Source organism: Salvelinus alpinus, chromosome 2 (genome assembly GCF_045679555.1).
Source record: "Salvelinus alpinus chromosome 2, SLU_Salpinus.1, whole genome shotgun sequence".
Classification (NCBI taxonomy): Eukaryota; Metazoa; Chordata; class Actinopteri; order Salmoniformes; family Salmonidae; genus Salvelinus; species Salvelinus alpinus.
This window is the reverse complement of record NC_092087.1, coordinates 102,154,367-102,176,515: the sequence shown is the minus strand read 5'-3', so window position 1 is coordinate 102,176,515 and position 22,149 is coordinate 102,154,367. Positions and strand designations below refer to the sequence as shown.

At 40.8% G+C, this 22,149-nt stretch overlaps 3 protein-coding genes across 3 annotated transcripts in view; 2 read left to right on the top strand and 1 right to left on the bottom strand.

Annotated features, from left to right (window-relative positions):
* The window catches only part of LOC139546449 (piggyBac transposable element-derived protein 4-like), a 252,812-nt gene that overhangs the window by 15,432 nt on the left and 215,231 nt on the right, over nt 1-22,149 (bottom strand). The gene's annotated exons all lie outside the window — the stretch shown is intronic.
* Nucleotides 893-22,149, top strand: part of LOC139552019 (zinc finger protein 721-like) — a 106,506-nt gene continuing 85,249 nt past the window's right edge. Inside the window, 2 exon segments of the mRNA XM_071363356.1 lie at nt 893-1,363; nt 1,807-1,904. Of these exon segments, the coding sequence (XP_071219457.1) occupies nt 1,063-1,363; nt 1,807-1,904 (399 nt within the window). The 5' untranslated portion in view covers nt 893-1,062.
* LOC139552032 (zinc finger protein 135-like) lies at nt 7,974-10,675 on the top strand (the record flags this gene model as incomplete). Its single annotated transcript, XM_071363382.1, has 1 exon — nt 7,974-10,675. A coding segment is annotated over one exon (1,182 nt), but the record flags the coding sequence as incomplete, so codon positions are not given.

Sequence of the window (22,149 nt, the reverse complement as noted above, 5' to 3'; positions counted from 1 at the left end):
AGTAAAGGGGTCTGAATACTTTCTGAATCCACCGTACAAACATCACATTGAATATTCACCTCACTTTCAAAAAGCTCCATGAGGAAGAAAGGATTCCCAGATTATCTTTTAGATGTTCTGTCTTCAGGATGTTCTGGGTTGATGGCTGCTGGAGAGGGGAGGGGCAGTTGAGTGAGCTGGGGTCTTTTATTACCCTGCCTCTGGGAGCCTGACAGCTTGTGACATGATGAGAGAGTGAAAGAGGGTCTACCTGTAAGATAGTTAGGCAAATTTAACAATGACTTGCAGGCAGTGGGTTAAGAATAACTATGAGAAAAAATGAATACAGATTATACCACCACCCAAAAGGGCACTTCAGAGACTGTAAGGGCAAAGGGGCATGTGCTCTACAAAGGGAGAGCCCTATCTGTTCACGTCCTATCTGTCCTTAAACAAAGCGGGCACTGCATCATGTGGCAACAGCAACACTCACCTAAATAGCCCATATGCCACTGGGTGAGAGAAGTTTTCATTATTTTTGGGCAGCATTATGTGAGGTGTTATTATGTGTTGTTAGCGATGAGCTTTGGTCAATTTAGCTCGGAATATGCCACCATTGTCAATCTGTCACCTAATCCTACCTAATGAGCAGGTCAGCCCTGGAGGAAAGTATTGGCTATAAGAAGTAAGAGAAAACATAACATCTGGTTGTTTTTAAATAACTTCTTATGACTTTGCTTGCCAAAATAAACATTGTAATTAATATTTTTCCAAACTGCGTTACCCACTCCAGTCAGCAGATGGCGATATGAGTTTTTCAGGTGATGCTTCTTGCGTGACGTACAATCTAGTGGACGGGACAGGAGGCTTCTTCAACAGCGACAAAAGGCTTCTGATTTAACCAACGTGGTGCTTTGCTAGTGAACATTAAACAGAAACATTGAAGCCAAATCTTGTGTATATTACTCTTAGTGTTTTAAACACAAATCTGTTTACATATCTACTAGTTCGTTGAAACGTAGATTGCTTGTTAAATTAGCTAATGTGGTAAATTGATATTGCACTAGGCTAATCACCCGGAGCATGAGCTCACTAAACTCGACGGAGAAAGAAGCTTTCAGGATGAAAAGGGAGGAAGAGGAGTCTATCACATTGAAAGAAGAAGAGGATGATATTACAGTGAAAGAGGAATATGGGAAAGAGGTTGTGGAAGAGGAGGAGGTAGAAGCTTTCAGAATCAAAAAGGAGGAAGATGCCATAATATTGAAAGAAGAGGAAGAACCTTTTGGAGTAAAAGAGGAAGAGGAGGCTATCTCAATTAAAGAGGAGGAGGAAGACGTTTTGGGAGTGAAAAAGGAGGAGGCTGAAGAGTCGATTAAGACCAGTGAGTACTGACTTAAAAACGGGCACAAAATATGCATTTCTTGGAACTAATGTGGGGTTTTAAAGGGGCATGCTACTGACGTTCTACACTTTAATATGTTGTTCAGTACTCAATAAATTGTTAAAGGTGCTATCCGTCATTGGTACATATATTTTTGTGACTTTTATATTAGATTTATTGAATTATCCATGTAGTCCACATTAAAGTACACTTCATCTAAAAGGCTTTTCAGAATTCAACATTGGTGCATAATTTCTAATAAATTTTCAAAGGGACGCAAAAGGACCCTTTTACATTTGCAACACAAACAATATTTTAGGAAATCACGATGAAAGTGGCCATTATAGGCCCTTTTTTAGACATATTCATGCCTCTTGTAAGACTGTGTGATTGCAATCGATGGTCATAAGTTCACCATCTGTTTGATGTTCTCGTTCACACAGGAGAGAGACATGACTTTCGTGGATCCTCTGGGGAGCCTCAACAACATCCTGATGCTGACGAGGCAGAGAAGAGTCTCTCCAGATCAGAACACCAGATGGTACAGGTTGGTCTGGTCTAGCATACAGCTTGCTCTATCTGGGTCTGGGTTTCTGTAAGGCACTTTATGACAACAGTGACAACAGTGACATCAGCATCCATAATGATATGTGTCTGTGTCCCCTCTTCATGGTTACCAGGACAACGCTAGCCCTTCCTCACTCCCGGAGTCCCCATGTCGTGCCTCTGCCGGTAGTACCTTACTGCTGGGTATGAAGAGGTTGTCTGTGCTGCTAGTGGACTGCAGGAAAACAACGGGGCTGAGTGGAACTGTGAGAGGAGGAGAAGAGAAGAAAGGATCAGATTTGACACATCAAAGTAAGTAGTTTCGTTTGAACAAATACAATAGATCTGCCCACTGGTATCTGTTACCAGGACAACCAGCAGAGTTCTGTTAGTTGACAGGAAGATGTACTGGTGGATATGGATGTTGTGAATATCATAACACTGAAAAAGAATTCTGCCAATGAAAAGAGAGAAACCAATAGACCATATAAAACCTTGATGAAAGTTAGATTTAGAGAGAAAGTTTCAAGATAATCTGATGTAAGGTGCTTGTTTTACAAAAACTTTTCCTTAAAACATTATGGATGTTACATTGTCTGTCCCAGTCAACCCTCCCTATCTTTACAAGACTGTTGAACAGGCAAACTAAACTCAAGACACTGTTAATTAATTAACTAATACTGGAGGAAAGCTGTGATCAGGCTGCCCATTCAAGAGAAAGCTTCAAACTGTAACCAGTGCTGTTAACCTTGTTCAGGTTATCAATCAACCTACCAGGGTAGTTACAAACAGTACAGAAATTAAATCATCAACATATTTTGATCATATCTTTACTAATGCTGCAGAAATGTGTTTGAAAGCAGTCCAGATCCATCAGATGTAGTGATCACAATATAGTAGCCATATCTAGGAAAAGCAAAGTTCCAAAAGGCTGGGCCTAATATTGTGTAAAAGAGGTCATACAATACGTTTTGTAGTGATTCCTATGTTTTTGATGTAAATAATATTTGTTGGTCCGTGGTGTGTAATGACGAGCCACCAGACGCTGCCCTTGACACATTTGAAAATGCTTATCCCAGTTACTAATAAGCATGCACCCATTAAGAATATTACTGTAAACACTGTTAAATCCACGTGGATTGATGAGGAATCAAAAAATGGTATGATGAAGAGGGAGGCAAAAGAGATGGCAAATAGGTCTGGCTGTATAACTGATTGGCAAACGTATTGCAAATTGAGAAATCATGTGACTAAATAAAAAGAAGAAGAAACTACACTATGAAACAAAGATAAATGACATGAAGAATGATAGTAAAAATCTTTGGAGCATCTTCAATGACATTTTGGGCAAAAAAATCAACAATGACATGTCACCGGTGTCTGACAACGTGGATGGAAAATTGAGGATAATAGCGGCCGATATTGCCACTCCTATTTGCCTTGTCTTTAATTTAAGCCTACTAGAAAGTGTGTGCCCTCAGGCCTGGAGGGAAGCTAAAGTCATTCCACTACCCAAGAATAGTAAAGCTCCCTTTGGTCGGCTATTTAAGCCAGTAATCAGCCTATTACCAACCCTTACATTTTTGGAAAAAAATAGTTTGGCCAGATACAATGCTATTTTACAGTAAACAAATTGAGACTTTCAGCTTATAGTGAAGGACATTCAATAAGCATAGCACTTACAAATGACTGATTGGCTGAGAGAAGTTGATGATGATAAAAATATTGTTGGGGCTGTTTTGTTAGACTTCAGTGCGGCTTTTGACATTATCGATCGTAGTCTGCTGCTGAAAAAAACATATGGCTTTACACCCCCTGCTATATTGTGGATAATTTTTTTAATATATATTTTTTAAATGTAACCTTTATTTAACTAGGCAAGTCAGTTAAGAACAAATTCTTATTTTCAATGACGGCCTAGGAACAGTGGGTTAACTGAGTTTTAGCTTGTCAGCTCGGGATACCAACAATCTTTCGGTTACTGGCCTACCACCCCAGAGCTACCTGTCTAACAGAGAGTGTTCATTAATGGAAGCCTGTACAACAAAATCAAGGTAGAATCAGGAATTCCCCAGGGCAGCTGTTTGGCACCTACTTTTTTCAGTCTTTACCAACAACATGCAAATGACATTTGAGTAAAGCCAGTGTGTCTATGTATGACTCAACACTGTACACGTCAGCTACTACAGCGACTGAAATGACTGCAACACTTAACATAGAGCTGCAGTTAGTTTCAGAATGGGTGGCAAGGAATAAGTTAGTCCTAAATATTTCAGATTACCTTCAGTTACATGGCCTACTATGCTAATTCTGTAGCGGTATTGTTAGAGGGGGGTAAAGAAAGATTTTGTTGGTGCGCCAGGCAGGTATTAACCCTAGTTATTAAAGTTAGTTATTACCTATTATAACATTATTATTATTAAATATTATTAAAACCGAAAGGATAAGAGTAGAATAGATAGAGTAGCGCTTCCAGACACATTTTAAACATGGAGTCATAAAGGAGGACTGTAGCATCTAATGATGAAACATTATGTAGTCTTAAAGGAGGTCTGTAGCATCTAATGATAAACATTATGGAGTCTTACAGGAGGACTGTAGCATCTAATGATGAAACATGATGGAGTCTTGAAGGAGGACTGTAGCATCTAATAATGAAACATTATGGAGTCTTAAAGGAGGACTGTAGCATCTAATGATGACATTATGGAGTCTTAAAGGAGGACTGTAGCATCTAATGATAAACATTATGGAGTCTTAAAGGAGGACTGTAGCATCTAATGATGAAACATTATGGAGTCTTGAAGGAGGACTGTAGCATCTAATAATGAAACATTATGGAGTCTTAAAGGAGGACTGTAGCATCTAATGATGACACATGGAGTCTTAAAGGAGGACTGTAGCATGGAGTCTTAAAGGAGGACTGTAGCATCATGAGGTAGTCACCTGGAATGCATTTCAATTAACATGTGTGCCTTTTTAGAAGTTAAGGTGTGGAATTTCTTTCCTTAAAACCTGTTTGGGATAGGGGGCAGTATTTTCACATCCAGGTTGAAAGCGTGCCCAAAGTAAACTGCCTGCTACTCAGGCACAGAAGCTAGGATATGCATATAATTGGTAGATGTGGATAGAACACACTCTAAAGTTTCTAAAACTGTTAAAATAATGTCTGTGAGTATAACAGAACTTATTTGGCAGTTGAAACCCCGAGGGAATTTTTTTGTTGTTGAGTTGACTCTGTTTTCAATTGGTTTTGTGTGGCACTTTTCTGTGGCACTTGGTTGCAGTTCCTATTGCTTCCAGTAGATGTCAACAGTCTTTAGAACTTGGTTGATGTTTTTCTTAAGAGAAATGAAGAAGTACGGCTATTCAGAACGAGGGTCCAGCCTAGTGCTCTCTAATGTTTTGATGCGCGCTCCAGGTCACACGCTTCACGTTGTTTTTATCCGGTATTGAACACAGTTTATCCCATCTTAAATTTTATCGATTATTTACCTTTTAAAATACCTGAAGTGTGATTAGGAAAGTTGTTTGAAATGTTTGGACAGCGTTTACAGGTAACTTATTAGATATTTTGTAGTCATGTTGGGCGAGTTGGAACCGGTGTTCCAAATAAATGGACATTTTGGAGATATAACGACGGAATTAATCGAACAAAAGGACCATTTGTGATGTTTATGGGACATATTGGAGTTCCAACAGAAGAAGCTCTTCAAAAGTAAGGCATGAATTATATCGTTATTTCTGACTTTTGTTTCGCGCCTGGCGGGTTGAAATATGATTGTCATGTGTTTGTTTGATGGGGTGCTGTCCTCAGATAATCGCATGGTTTGCTTTTGCCGTAAAGCCTTTTTGAAATCTGACACGGTGGCTAGATTAACAAGAAGTTAAACTTTAATTTGGTGTATTGCACTTGTGAATGCATGAAAGTTAAATATTTCTAATAAAAAATATATATATTTCGCGCTCTGCAATTTCACCGGATGTTGTCGAAACGTTCCGCTAGCGGAACCCCTAGCCATAACAGGTTTTAATGTGTTTGAGCCAATCAGTTGTGTTGTGACAAGGTAGGGGTGGTATACAGAAAATAGCCCTGTTGGGTAAAAGACGAAGTCCATATTATGTCAAGAACAGCTCAAATAAGCAAAGAGAAACAACAGTCCATCATTACTTTTAGGACCATCACAGGAATGGAAAGCCCAGAGTTACTTCTGATGCATAAGTTCATTAGAGTTACCAGCCTTAGAAATTGCAGCCCAAATAAACGCTTCACAAAGTTCAAGCAACAGACATCTCAACATCATCGGTTCAGAGGAGACTGCGTGAATTAGGCCTTCATGGTCGAATTGCTGCAAAGGAACCACTACAAAAGGACACCAATAAGAAGAGACTTGCTTGTGCCAAGAAACACGAGCAATGGACATTAGACCGGTGGATATCTGTCCTTGGGTCTGATGAGTCCAAATTTGAGATTTTTGGTTCCGAGCGTCATGTCTTTGTGAGACGCGGAGTAGATGAACAGATGATCTCCGTATGTGTAGTTCCCACCGTGAAGCATGGAGGAGGAGATGTGATGGTGTGCGGTTGCTTTGCTGTTGACAATGTCAGTGATTTATTTATTCAAGTCACACTTAACCAGCATGGCTACCACATCATTCTGCAGCGATACGCCATCCCATCTGGTTTGGGCTTAGTCCCACTATCATTTGTTTTTCAACAGGACAATGACCTTGGTCAACACACCTCCAGGCTGTGTAAGAGCTATTTGACCAAGAAGGAGAGTGATGGAGTGCTGCATCAGATGACCTGGCCTACTCAATCCCCCGACCTCAACCAAATTGAGATGGTTTGGGATGAGTTGGATTGCAGAGTGAAGGGAAAGCAGCCTACAAGTTCTCAGCATATGTGGGAACTCCTACAAGACTGTTGGAAAAGCATTCCAGGTGAAGCTGGTTGAGAGAAAGCCAAGAGTGTGCAAAGCTATCAAGGCAAAGGGTGGCTACTTTTAAAGAATCTAATATATATTTTGATTTGTTTAACACTTGTGGTTACTACATGATTCCATGTGTTTTTTTAATAATTTTGATGTCTTCTCTATTATTCTACAATGTAGAAAATAGTAAAAAGAAAGAAAAACCCTTGAATGAGTAGGTGAGTCCTAACTTTTGACTGGTACTGTACATTAAATTCCCTGGCAACAGCTCCAGTGGACATTCCTGCAGTCAGCATGCCATTTGCCCGCTCCCTCAGAGATCTGTGGCATTGTTGTGTGACAAAACTGCACATTTTCGAGTGGCCTTTTATTATCCCCAGCACAAGGTGCACCTGTGTAATAATCAAGCTGTTCAATCAGCTTCTTGATATGCCACACCTGTCAGGAGGATGGATTATCTTGGCAAAGAATAAATGTTAGCTAACAGGGATGTAAAAAATTATTTTTTTATCAGCTCATTAAACATCCAACACTTTACATGTTGAGTTTATATTTTTGTTAATTGTATTAACTGTCAGTTTTAGGAACATCTACCCAAAATATTACTTTACCCAAAATATGACATCGGCGATAGTCAAAATTTTGAAAATCTGTGAACGTCTAAATAAGAAATTGGTCCATTTAAACATCATGTGTCGAACCCTTTCAACAACGGGGAGATGTTACTGATGTGCTTTGTGTCTTCGACGTAAAAACAAGTTTTGGACTATCACACAAAATTACCTATTTAGTTATTTTATGTTTAAGGAAGTTTGTAGGTCACATTCTGTATCATACAACTATGAAGGTTATATATTTAGAACCACCTGCTGATAGGAATCCAGCGATGTCTGTGTTAGTGTCATAGAACTGTCTAGTTTTTTGTGTTCTGACTTGTAAAACAGGATGAATAAAATAAGTAATGTAAACATATCAGTAATTACCAGGATGCTCTACAACATTTGTTTTAAAATCACACAAAGATTGTTAAAACTGGCCTCAGGTTATTGAGAGATCTGATTCAGGATTTACCCTCGTAGCATGGTTGTTTTATCATGTGGAGGTTTCATTCAGGTCTCTATTTTTTTTTAAACACTGTCTTTGGCAGGAGAAAGACCAGACTCAGAGGAACCAGAGCCAGGGACGTCCAAACCAGCAAGACGACACCAGTGCTCCCACTGTAGAAAGGGTTGTAACCGGTTATGGGACCTGAAACGGCATGAGAGAATACACACACGGGAGAAGCCTTACCACTGCTCCCAATGTGGAAAGGGTTTCAGCGAGGCGGCGAAGCTGAAACGGCATGAAGGAATACACACAGGGGAGAAGCCTTACCACTGCCCCCAGTGTGGAAAGTGTTTTAAATTTATAGCACACCTGAAAAAACATGAGAGAATCCACACAGGGGAGAAGCCTTACCACTGCCCCCATTGTGGAAAGTGTTTTAATTTTATAGCACACCTGAAAAAACATGAGAGAATCCACACAGGGGAGAAATCTTACCACTGCTCCCAATGTGGAAAGGGTTTCAGCCGGCCTGCGGATCTGAAACGGCATGAGAGAATACACACACGGGAGAAGCCTTACCACTGCTCCCAGTGTGGAAAGGGTTTCAGAGAGGCGGCGAAGCTGAAACGGCATGAAGGAATACACACAGGGGAGAAGCCTTACCACTGCTCCCAGTGTGGAAAGTGTTTCAACCAGCCGGGGGAGCTGAAATGGCATGAGAGAATACACACAGGGGAGAAGCCTTACCATTGCTCCCAGTGTGGAAAGTGTTTCAACCGGCCTGCGCATCTGAAACGGCATGAGAGAATACACACAGGGGAGAAGCCTTACCACTGCTCCCAGTGCGGAAAGAGTTTTAACAATTTAGGGAACCTGAAAAAACATGAGAGAATACACACAGGGGAGAAACCTTACCACTGCTCCCAGTGTGGAAAGTGTTTTAACAAGTTAGGGAACCTGAAACAACATGAGAGAATACACACAGGTGAGAAGCTTTACCACTGCACCCAGTGTGGAAAGTGTTTTAACCAGTTAGGGAACCTGAAAAAACACGAGAGAATACACACAGGGGAGAAGCCTTACAACTGCTCCCAGTGCGGAAAGAGTTTTAACAATTTAGGGAACCTGAAAAAACATGAGAGAATACACACAGGGGAGAAGCCTTACCACTGCTCCCAGTGTGGAAAGGGTTTCAAATGGCCTGCGGATCTGAAACGGCATGAGAGAATACACACAGGGGACTTGCTGTCTTATATTGTTGACTGATAATGATTACCTGTTTTTACCATATGAACTTGAATTGTACAAAGTATACTAAAACATATATTTGTATGTTTTTATTAGGAAACATGAATTGAATATGGAGTTTGAATATAGAGTAGGTCAGATTCCTTCTGTTTTAAATGGTCCTTTTTTAAACTCTGACACTGTGTTTGTGTTTATCTGGGTGTCATTCCTCCAGCACTGCAGATAATCAAGTGTTATTTGGATGTGATGCATTTGTTCCGTTGTTTACATTTGCAATGTTGGCCCACTGATGATTTAATGAAATTAAAATGTTCACAGACTCTGTAATGCAAAATGTTAATTGTATGTGTCCATATATCTGAGTATGTGACTTGTGGTGGATGAATCAGAATTAGTTGGGTAACATAGATAATTAAGATCTCTTATCTGCATAATATGCTGAGGTGATATACTTGTTATTAGAATGTATCCCTTCGGACTCTGGTGATGGCAGTTGCACTTCTTCCCTCAGCTGGGGCTCAGTCACCTGGGGCCCAGAGAGGGGAGAGGTCAGGCTTGTCTTTTACATGTCCCTGGTGCTATGCAGAATATCAGGAAGGGAAGAGGACAGGAGGGATCATTGTCTTCATATGTGAATGTATCTGTTAAACTATGTGAAGGGATGGTGTGATTAATGGGGAACCAATTACTGGTTTCCACAATGTCTGTGCGCAAGTCACTCCCTCCTTTGGCATTGGGGGGAGGTGTATGGCAGTGTCTGGAACCATTATATGTCCTCTCTGACGTTGCACTTATCCTGGGATAGTGTATGACCTAGAGGCTCACTCCCCTCAGTGAGCTTGTCCAGGAGTGGGGTCAAGAAGGGTTTTACTTGAGATGGGAGTATCTAGAGTTGACAATTGAGTTATGCCATTGGATGAGTTGGTGTTTTTGTGCTATGAAGTACCAGGAAAGAGATTAGAACCTCGTCTTAGGGACCAAACTGAATGATAAATTATAGCGAATGCTATCTGGCTACGGGATACTCCTTTCTCATTATAAAGTCTCACTTTGTAAACTGTTCCTAATATCTGTGGTTTATGTCGACTAGGGGGTGGATCTTTGCTATAAAAGATCTCAGTAGCCATTGTGTTGCCACTCTCAACGGTTCATTAGAAATAGTGAATTGTTGAAAGTCATTGCTATTGCAAAGATCTTATTATTAAAGATGTAGTTTAAGTATAACTCTGATTGGTGTGTGAACTTTGTCTCTCCTCATTTGGTAATACAGCAATTAACCACCACAGACTAACCTTGTGAAACTGACCTATTATAATCTCCTGTTCTTCGACATAACTGAGTATGTGACTAACCTTGTGTATCATCCAGTGTTGCAAACCAGCTGCACCTGTGTCCTTGTATGAATAATATCCCTCCCAGGAACAGGAAACTATTAAGATATGTGCCCATCACCCAATGCTTCAGGAATTCAGACTGTCTCCACTTCGCTGTGTAACTGTTATTCTCTCTGAGCTCAGAAATAAAGAATCTTGGTTTGACTTGGACTCCAGCAGATCCTTATTTTATAATATCCACCTCAACTCTCCCACGGATTGCTGTTCATCATTGTCTCAATGAAGAGTTCTTTGTTTTCCTTTCCTGGGGTCATTTACAAGCCTCCCACTGGTTGAATAAACTTTGTTTCCACGTCATTTCAACAAAACAAATCCATGTGATGTTTGATTAATGTGGAAAAGTGATTCGATATGTAAAAAGCCATGAACATCAGGTATGTTTTATTTTTCACCGAACTGGCAACCTAAATCCAATGACAGGTGACATTTTGTGTTGATTTCATGTTGAATCCACTTTAGTTGACTACTCAAAGAAATGTAAAGAGAAACTAGACGTTCAACACGTCTGTGCCCAGTGGGCTGGTTTGAATACGTGGTGTTGGATCAATATCCACAGGTGACATTTTGTGTCGTAGTAGGACTGCTACTTCCTATCTGACTGGTAATAGGACTTCACTGCTACTTCCTACCTGACTGGTAATAGGACTTCACTGCTACTTCCTACCTGACTGGTAATAGGACTTCACTGCTACTTCCTATTCTGACTTATAATAGGACTTCACTGCTACTTCCTATCTGACTGGTAATAGGACTTCACTGCTACTTCCTATTCTGACTTATAATAGGACTTCACTGCTACTTCCTATCTGACTGGTAATAGGACTTCACTGCTACTTCCTATTCTGAGTTATAATAGGACTTCACTGCTACTTCCTACCTGACTGGTAATAGGACTTCACTGCTACTTCCTATTCTGAGTTATAATAGGACTTCACTGCTACTTCCTATCTGACTGGTAATAGGACTTCACTGCTACTTCCTATTCTGAGTTATAATAGGACTTCACTGCTACTTCCTACCTGACTGGTAATAGGACTTCACTGCTACTTCCTACCTGACTGGTAATAGGACTTCACTGCTACTTCCTACCTGACTGGTAATAGGACTTCACTGCTACTTCCTATTCTGACTTATAATAGGACTTCACTGCTACTTCCTATCTGACTGGTAATAGGACTTCACTGCTACTTCCTATTCTGACTTATAATAGGACTTCACTGCTACTTCCTATCTGACTGGTAATAGGACTTCACTGCTACTTCCTATTCTGAGTTATAATAGGACTTCACTGCTACTTCCTACCTGACTGGTAATAGGACTTCACTGCTACTTCCTATTCTGAGTTATAATAGGACTTCACTGCTACTTCCTATCTGACTGGTAATAGGACTTCACTGCTACTTCCTATTCTGAGTTATAATAGGACTTCACTGCTACTTCCTACCTGACTGGTAATAGGACTTCACTGCTACTTCCTACCTGACTGGTAATAGGACTTTACTGCTACTTCCTATCTGACTGGTAATAAGACTTTACTGCTACTTCCTACCTGACTGGTAATAGGACTTCACTGCTACTTCCTATCTGACTGGTAATATGACTTCACTGCTACTTCCTATTCTGACTTATAATAGGACTTCACTGCTACTTCCTATCTGACTGGTAGTAGGACTTCACTGCTTCTTCCTATCTGACTGGTAATAGGACTAATATTTATACAATCAATAAAGCAAATTTGTATGGCCTTTTTTTTTTTTTACCTCAGCAGTGGTCACAAAGTGCTTTTACAGTAATCTGGCCCAGAGAAACCTTGGACATACAGGGCACCACTTCTCCTGCCTTTCTCCCTGTGTGATGTCATATCCTTTTCCTGTTAAGGCACCTGACCAGCTGAGTGCAGGTGGGCTCTTCCATGAAGAGACTCCGGGGGCACTACCTACAGGATAGCATAACTTCCTGTGGGCAGTGTAGCATAACTTCCTGTTGGCAGTGTAGCATAACTTCCTGTAGGCAGTGTAGCATAACTTCCTGTAGGCAGTGTAGCATAACTTCCTGTAGGAAGTGTAGCATAACGTCCTGTAGGCAGTGTAGCATTACTTCCTGTGGGCAGTGTAGCATAACTTCCTGTGGGCAGTGTAGCATAACTTCCTGTGGGCAGTGTAGCATAACTTCCTGTGGGCAGTGTAGCATAACTTCCTGTGGGCAGTATAGCATAACTTCCTGTAGGCAGTGTAGCATAACTTCCTGTAGGCAGTGTAGCATAACTTCCTGTAGGCAGTGTAGCATAACTTCCTGTAGGCAGTATAGCATAACTTCCTGTGGGCAGTATAGCATAACTTCCTGTAGGCAGTGTAGCATAACTTCCTGTAAGCAATGTAGCATAACTTCCTGTGGGCAGTGTAGCATAACTTCCTGTAGGCAGTGTAGCATAACTTCCTGTAGGCAGTGTAGCATAACTTCCTGTAGGCAGTGTAGCATAACTTCCTGTAGGCAGTATAGCATAACTTCCTGTAGGCAGTGTAGCATAACTTCCTGTAGGCAGTGTAGCATAACTTCCTGTGAAAGTAGTAAAATTAATGACATGGAATGAAAAGGTGTGGTATTTACTTCTGAGTATGTCCAATGTTTATTGTGTGATCAAAATCTACTATAGAAATGATAGTTTTCTTAGTTGACCATACTTCAATCAACATTCCCAGCATGAACAGCAGCCTCGGAACAAATTCGTATTTACAATGACAGCATGGCAAAATGCCTCCTGTGGGGCAGTAAACACAGATCTGGTTACTTTGAAAATACTTTGTATTAAGTTGTTAGCAAGAATAAACAATGTAATTAACATTTTCCCAAACTGCGTCACCCAAACTAGTCAGCAGATGATTCTTTCAAGTTGTTTCTTGCGTGACGTATAATCTAGTCGACGGGACCGTTCGACACAAGGCTACTGATTCAGACAGATCGGCAGCTTGCTAGCAAATAAAATCAAGTTTATTTCATATAGCCCTTCGTACATCAGCTAATATCTCGAAGTGCTGTACAGAAACCCAGCCTAAAACCCCAAACAGCAAGCAATGCAGGTGTAGAAGCACGGTGGCTGGGAAAAACTCCCTAGAAAGGCCAAAACCTAGGAAGAAACCTAGAGAGGAACCAGGCTATGAGGGGTGGGCCAGTCCTCTTCTGGCTGTGCCGGGTGGAGATTATAACAGAACATGGCCAAGATGTTCAAAATGTTCATAAATGACCAGCATGGTCAAATAATAATCAGGAATAAATGTCAGTTGGCTTTTCATAGCCGATCATTAAGAGTTGAAAACAGCAGGTCTGGGACAGGTAGCACATTCTATAATGAAAACAGGTACATTCTGAAAGGTTTTGTTGATGTGATAACAAAAATGTTATTCACGTCTGAATTCTGGATAATACCGTTTGTTTTATTTTACTTAAATGTTATTATTTATGTATCATACTATGCGAATACACTACCAAGCAATGCAAGTAGATATTTGGAATTAACCCCAAAGAAGGTTTTGATCAATAATTTATTAAGAAAACCAGTAGTCATGATCAGACTATGCTTCCTATTCAGGCATCATATAATGCACAGCCACATGCAAATACATCAACTCCACCAATAAAATATTGAAAACTTTAACATGACTACTGGTGATGTCATTAATTTCGTCACCATCCATCACTGGTTAAATTGCATTATTATTCTTTGTACATGGTGTGCCCGCCTCCTGAGTCTGACTAGAAGTCCACTCGGAATACCTCTTCTCTGCCGTCGGCGACGAGCCCTGGGGGGTACGAACAAAGGATCACATTCTGGAAAGTTGTATTCCTGATCGTAATGCTGGTGAGTTACCACCGCTCTGATATAAAAAATGTTATTTCCGGCTGTATAAAATGACACAACAAACGTTCTGAGCTAATAGAAATAACAAAATACTGCAAAGTTGCTGAGGAGCCAGAAGCAGAGTTTAGAGCATGTCTCTTGGGAATATTTTAACTTGGCACATACAGTATTCAGACCCCTTGACCTTTCACCTTACAGCCTTATTCTAAAATGGATTAAATCGTTTTTTCCCCCCTCATCAATCAACACACAATACCCCATAATGACGGAGTGAAAACAGGTTTGAATTTTTTTGCAATTTTTGTGGTGTTGTGAACAATTATAAATGTACACTGACACATCGCGACCCACCATTAACTTCTACCGAGTCAGAAACCCGGATCCGGGAGCACCCCCCACCAGTAAAAAAGCTGAATAGCATAGCTAGCATAGCGTCACAAGTAAATAGTAGCATCTAAATATCATTCAATCACAAGTCCAAGATACCAGATGAAAGATCCACTTCTTGTGAATCCAGCAATCATTTCTGATTTTTAAAATGTTTTACAGGGAAGACACAATATGTAAATCTATTAGCTAACCACGTTAGCAAAAGACACCATTTTTCTTTGTCCACCATTTTTTCTCTCCAACAGTAGCTATCACCAATTCGGCCAAATAAAGATATTGATAGCCACTAACCAAGAAAAAACCTCATCAGATGACAGTCTGATAACATATTTATTGTATAGGATAGTTTTTGTTAGAAAAATGTGCATATTTCAGGTAGAAATCATAGTTTACAATTGCACCCACCATCACAACTCGACTAGAATAAATACAGAGAGCAACGTGTATTACCAATTTACTCATCATAAAACATTTCATAAAAATAGACAAAGCATAGCAATGGAAAGACACAGATCTTGTGAATTCAGACAATATTTCAGATTTTCTAAGCGTTTTACAGCGAAAACACAATAAATCGTTATATTAGCATACCACATGTGCAAACGTTACCCCAGCATGAATCCAAGGCAAAGGGAGCGATAACGTTATCATCACCAAAATATATAAATTTTTTCACTAACCTTCTCAGAATTCTTCCGATGACACTCCTGTAACATCATATTACAACATACATATAGAGTTTGTTCGAAAATGTGCATATTTAGCCACAAAAAAAAGTGGTTATACAATGAGAATAGTAGCAAAACTGCCCTGAAAATGTCGGGCGCTATCTTTGAGAGTGATCTAGTCTAATCGATAGCTAATCATAAACTTGACTAAAAAATACAGGGTTGACAGGAATCGAAAGACAAATTAGTTCTTAATGCAATCGCTGACTTACATTTCAAAAATTATCCTTACTGTGCAATACCGGGTCCGCCAAGCGAAGCTACACATAACAAAATGGCGACATATGCGTTTAAAATTTTTCAACAGAACAGCGATTTATCATCATAAATAGTTCTAACTGTGAGCTGTTCTTCCATCAGAATCTTGGCCAATGTATCCTTTCTCCGGTCTAATCGTCTTTTGGTCGAAAGATGTCCTCTTGTCCCGTCGAAATGGCCAATAACGTTCGGTATGTACAGGAAACGTGCCCAGCTCATGGAAGGGTGTCACAAATAAATGCCTCAAAATCGCACTAAACGGATATAAATTGCTATAAAACGGTTTAAATTAACTACCTTATGATGTTTTTAACACCTATAACAAGTAAAAACATGACCGGCGATATATTACTGGCTAAACCAAGGCTTGGAAAGAGGTCGGTCCAACGTCCTTCTCGCGTCGAGCGCAGGGTCCAAAGGAAAGCTACTTCCGGTCTTTTGTGTTTTATAGGGGCCCTGATTGCGCAATCGACTCCATTCAAATTGTCACCACTTACTGACATCTAGAGGAAGGTGTAGGCAGTGTTTGTATCCTCATAGCATTCACAGGGACATTAAAACTGACCTGGGACCAGAGGGCAAGATTTCTGAAATCTCACTCCCTGTCAGGAAAAGTGCTGTAGATAGAGTTCTGTTCCACTCAGAGACATAATTCCAACGGTTATAGAAACTAGAGAGTGTTTTCTATCCAATAATAACAATAATATGCATATTGTACGAGCAAGAATTGACTACTAGGCAGTTTAATTTGGCAATGTCAAAAAAAATAAAGTGCTAACAGCACCCCCTATTGACAAAAGGGTCGCGACCCATACTTTAAGGCGGTTGTAGGGTCATACCCAAGACTCGAAGCTGTAATCACTGCCTAGGGTGCTTCAACAAAGTACTGAGTAAAGGGTCTGAATACTTATGTAAATGTGATATTTCCATTTGTAATTTTTTATGTTAACCTGTTTTTACTTCGTCATTATTGGGTATTGTGTAGATTGATTATTTAAAAATATATATATTTTAGAATAAGGCTGTCACGTAACAAAATGTGGAAAAAGTCAAGGGGCCTGAATACTTCCGAAGGCATTGTATTTGCACAATCTCAGTGAACTAATCCTAAAAAAGACTAAAATCCAAATTATGCTTTATCCAAAAATTTGGTCTCAGCCTCCAGAGGCCAAATGGAGCTCCGTACTGCACCGCCATGCGCCTCCCAAATGTTGTAACAATGTGGACAGCTCTGTATAGCTTCTCATTGACATGATTGGTCAATGCGGCAACTTCAGGAGAGTAATGGCACAATCTGCGAAAGCTAGCAGGAGAGGGAGGAGAATGGTTGGGTCAGGTTAAAACCTCTTCTGGATAGGACCCTTCATCTCAATTTCCACCTAAAATTACCCAAATCGAACTGCCTGTAGCTCAGGACCTGAAGCAAGGAAATGCATATTCTTGATACTATTTGAAAGGGAACACTGAAGTTTGTGGAGATGTGAAATTAATGTAGGAGAATATAACACAGCTGGTAAAAGATAAAAACATGTTTTAAATTTTTATTTGATAATCTTTGAAATGCAAAAGGACATACATTGATATAGGACGCTGGGGGTCATTTATATGTTGTCCACAACAGGGCAACAGTACATGTGCAAAGTCAGACTGATAACGTCAAGAATGAGCGAGTTACATGACATTTAGTATGAAGTCACCCAGGTGTCCCACACGAGTTGCCCAAATGGCCGAATTGATTTTTTTCAAGAAAATAACTATATAGAAAATACAAAAATGCTTAGTCTACACACTCCCAGGAATGTCATAAATGATGGATCATTAGCTTCCCTACATAAAAGGTACTAACGGGAAATGTGACAAGAATGCTGATCCAATATCTCCAAACACAGAAGTGAAACATTTAAGGGCCAAGTTAGCAGCCCACAGGGATCCAATGTCACTGTTGAACAACACCACAAACCACACAAAGTAAAAAATAAAATAAAACAACTTTAGAATGACAGTATTTGGAAGATCCTCAGTCCTCTACACAATATTATGCTGCTGATGCCAAGTCCCAAAGCAGTCTCTTTCTGCTGTAAAGCAGAGGCAAACCGAACAAGTCGTGCAGGTGATGGAGGACTTCATGCGACAAAGAACACAACGACGCCTCCATGCTGTGGCCTTTTTGCCCGGAGGCACATTCATGCCTGCAGTTATGAATTTGGCCATGTGAACACCACTGGTGGCAGGAGCAGAAGGGACAGAGGTAGAGGGGGCAGAAGGTGCTGCAGTGGACTTTGTGCCGTAGCCAGCAAGCTCCTGGATGAGCAGCTTTCTGAAGGCTAGCTGTGTCATGGAGGTCTGTCCACAGCTCTTAGCCATTTCCTTCTGGAGGACGAATGCATTCACCACAGCAATGTCGATGAAATGATAAAACAATGTTCTGTACCATTTCGTTGTCTTGTGGAGAACATTGTAGTAGCCTATCAGAGCATCTGACAGGTCCACACCTCCCATGCTCTTGTTGTAATCCTTCACAGCAGCAGGAATGGGAACATTTTTAGTGGTCTGTTCCCCATTAGCGTCCTTCACACGCCTGACGACGTGATCGCCACTGTACGATTTGTGGATACTGGAGCACATGACCACCTCTCTGGTATCCATCCACTTTACAAAGAGCAGGTCATCTTTACGAATCCATCGCATGGTACCCCTATCAGCCCGCTTAGGCATGTCGTTTACTTTTGTTTTGGGAAAACCCACTCTGTTGGGACGAATGGTGCCACAAGCCCACACATTCAGCTTCCTCAGGTCTGTGAACAGGGTAGGGCTTGTGTAGAAGTTGTCCACAAACAGTTTGTAGCCCGTCCCCAGCAGTTGAAAATCTAATAATTCCATAACGGAATCATAACAAAGTCCCTTACCGGTGGCTGAGATGGATTTCCCCTCGTAAACAAAAAAATTCCAGGTGTAGGCACACACAGAATCGTCCAAAACAAACAGTTTGTACCCCCCTTTTGTTGGCTTGTTACTCATATATTGTTTGAGGCCAATTCCAGCCTTTGAGGCTACCATCCTCTCATCTATGGACAGGTTCTGGTTGGGTTGAAAATGGGTCTTGCAGGCCTCAACCATGCTGGGGTAGAGAGGTTTGATTTTGCAGAGCCTATCAAAGCTTGCTGTGCCTCTCTTCTTGTCATTGTCGTCGTCAACTTGTGGGTCACTGATATGAAGCGCCTGCGAGATAGTCAGAAACCTTTTAGAAGACATGACAGTGGAGGGGAAAGGCAGTTGGTAGAGTGTTGACGTTCTCCAGTAGTCCTTGAGGTTTTTACACTTCACAAACCCCATGTAAATAACCAGTGAGATGTAACAGTACAGGTCTTGGACGGAAATGGGGTTCCATGCCTCTTTCTTGCCTGCTTGTGTCTTAGCCCCATACTTGTTGGTGTTAGAAACCAGCGAATCAAGAACTGACAAGGAGAAAAACATCTGGAAAAGATGAAGGGGGCTGTACTTTACAGTCTTGTCCAGCTGAGGTCCTGGCTGCCTTTTCGGTCTAAATGTTGGTGGAAGTGGCTCCACATCATCTTCTAGCACAGTGTGCCAACGGTCCTCTGCCTCGGTGGTAGTTGCCGCTGGTTCACTGGCCCTCCTCCGCTTCTGGGCTGGCCTCTTCACACCTCTAGATGGCCGGGCGGGGGAAGGTGTGGAGCAGGAGACAGCAGGGGTCCGGCTGGATGAACCAGCTTCAGCGTCTGAATTAGTGGGGGATGGACACCTTGACATTGTGGGTTCCCATTGTTCATCCGAGTCCCTGGCACTGTGTAAGAAAAAACAATCAGTAAGAATACTTCTACAGATGAGCCCTGTATCGACACGTAAAATAAACAGATGTCTATTATATAGAGTAGAGGGAACATAATCACGACGGTGAAGTGTGTGTTTATCAATGGTGAATAAGGCTGGTCAGGGGAGAACGGCTCATAGTGGTGGCCGGGGTGGGGTGAGTGGAATGGTATCAAGCAACATGGTCTGTTTGGTGCTGTTCCATTCTACTCCATTCCGGCCATTGTTGTGGGCCGCCCTCCCCTCAACAGCCTCCAATGGCTATTTATATAACAATGGAATGGAGTGAATGGAACAGGACCAAACAGACCATGTTGCTTGATGATGTGGAACCTTGGGGCGATAAGGTAACCTAGTGGTTAGAGCGTTGGGCCACTAACCCAAAGGTTGGTGGATCGAGTCCCAGAGCTGACAAGGTAAAAATATGTCATTCTGCCCCTGAACAAGGCAGTTAACTTCTCTTGGGTAGGGGGAAGCATTCGGAATTTTGGATGAAAAGCATGCCCAAATTAAACTGCATGCTACTCATCCCCAGAAGATAAGATATATTATGATATATTTGGATATAAAACACTCTGAAGTTTCTAAAACTGTTTGAATCATGTCTGTGAGTATAACAGAACTTATTTAGCAGGCGAAACCCTGAGGACAAACCATTCAGATTTTTTTTTTGAGGTCACTCTCTTTTCAATGAGTTTTCATTGGGAAACCAGATTTTTAAGGGACCTTCTTGCAGGTCCTACCGCTTCCACTGGATGTCAACAGTCTTTAGAAATTGGTTGAGGTTATTCCTTTGTGTAATTAAGAAGTACGGCCATCTTGAAGGAGGGTCACTCGAAGTGTCCTGTTTGTTAGAAGCGCGTGACCAGAAAGCTTGCTACATTATTATTTCCGTTAAAAAATACCAAAAGATGTATTACAAAAGTAGTTTGACATTTTTTGCCAAAGTTTACAGGTAACCTTTGAGATATTTTGTAGTCACGTTTCACAAATTGGAACCGGTGTTTTACTGGATCAAACGCGCCAAATAAATGGACATTTTGGATATACATCGACGGAATTAATCGGAAAAAATGACTATTTGTGATGTTTATGGGACATATTGGAGTGCCAACAACAGAAGCTCGTCAAAGGTAAGGCATGAATTATATTTCTATTTCTGTGTCTTGTGTCGCGCCTGCAGGGTTGAAATATGCTTCTCTCTCTTTGTTTACAATGGTGCTATCCTCAGATAATAGCATTGTTTGCTTTCACCGAAAAGCCTATTTGAATTCTGACATGTTGGCTGGATTCACAACCAGTGTAGCTTTAATTTGGTATCTTTCATGTGTGATTTAATGAAAGTTAGATTTTTATAGTAAATCATTTGAATTTGGCGCTCTGCATTTTCTCTGGCTTTTGGCCAAGTCAGACAGTAGCGTCCCGCCTAAACTCAGATTTTTGGATATAAATATGAACTTTACCGAACAAAACATACATGTATTGTGTAACATGAAGTCCTAGGAGTGTCATCTGATGAAGATCATCAAAGGTTAGTGATTCATTTTACCTCTATTTCTGCTTTTTGTTACTCCTCTCTTTGGCTGGAAAAATGGCTGTATTTTTCTGTGACTTGGCTCTAACCTAACATAATCGTTTGGTGTGCTTTCGTCGTAAAACCTTTTTGAAATCTGACACTTTGGCTGGATTTACAACAGGTGTATCTTTAAAATGGTGTGAAATACTTGTATGTTTGAGGAATTTAAATTATGGGATTTCTGTTTTGAATTTGGCACCCGGCAGTTTCACGGGCTGTTGACGAGGTGGGACGCTACCGTCCCACATACCCTAGTGAGGTTAACAAGAAATTTGTGGAGTGGTTGAAAAACGAGTTATACTGACTCCAACCTAAGTTTATGTAAACTTCGGCTGTGTGTATAAATATATATAAATAACGAAACAAAAAATCAAATGAATATGCGACCATTTAAACAACTGCATTAGCATGAGACGCAAAAACCTATTTTACTTACTGGTCTAAAAGTGGATCTTTTCCTTCCAAAAACATTTCTTCCGCGCTGGAATCATAACTGTGGTCACTCACAGAGTCCTCATCCATTCCTTCTGTGTCACTCTCCTGGTCAATGTCTGCAATAATATCATCAAAATGTTTATACTTGGACTGAGATTTAGCTTTTCCACTCTTAGTAGCCATGTTTAACTTTTTCAGATTTGAGAAGTTTGTAGAAGAGAACGAACTGCTGTGAAACGTAAACTACAGTGCGTCCTGTTTCCTTTCACCAGAGAATGAACTCTGTTGTGCACAGCTCTAGCATGATGGCTGTTTGTTTGAAAACAATACAGAGTTAATATACAGGGGGTCCATGTATCGAGTCAATGTACTGAGGCACAGTGTAGAGGCAGGTGTTGAAAACAATACAGAGTTAATATACAGGGGGTCCATGTATCGAGTCAATGTACTGAGGCACAGTGTAGAGGCAGGTGTTGAAAACAATACAGAGTTAATATACAGGGGGTCCATGTATCGAGTCAATGTACTGAGGCACAGTGTAGAG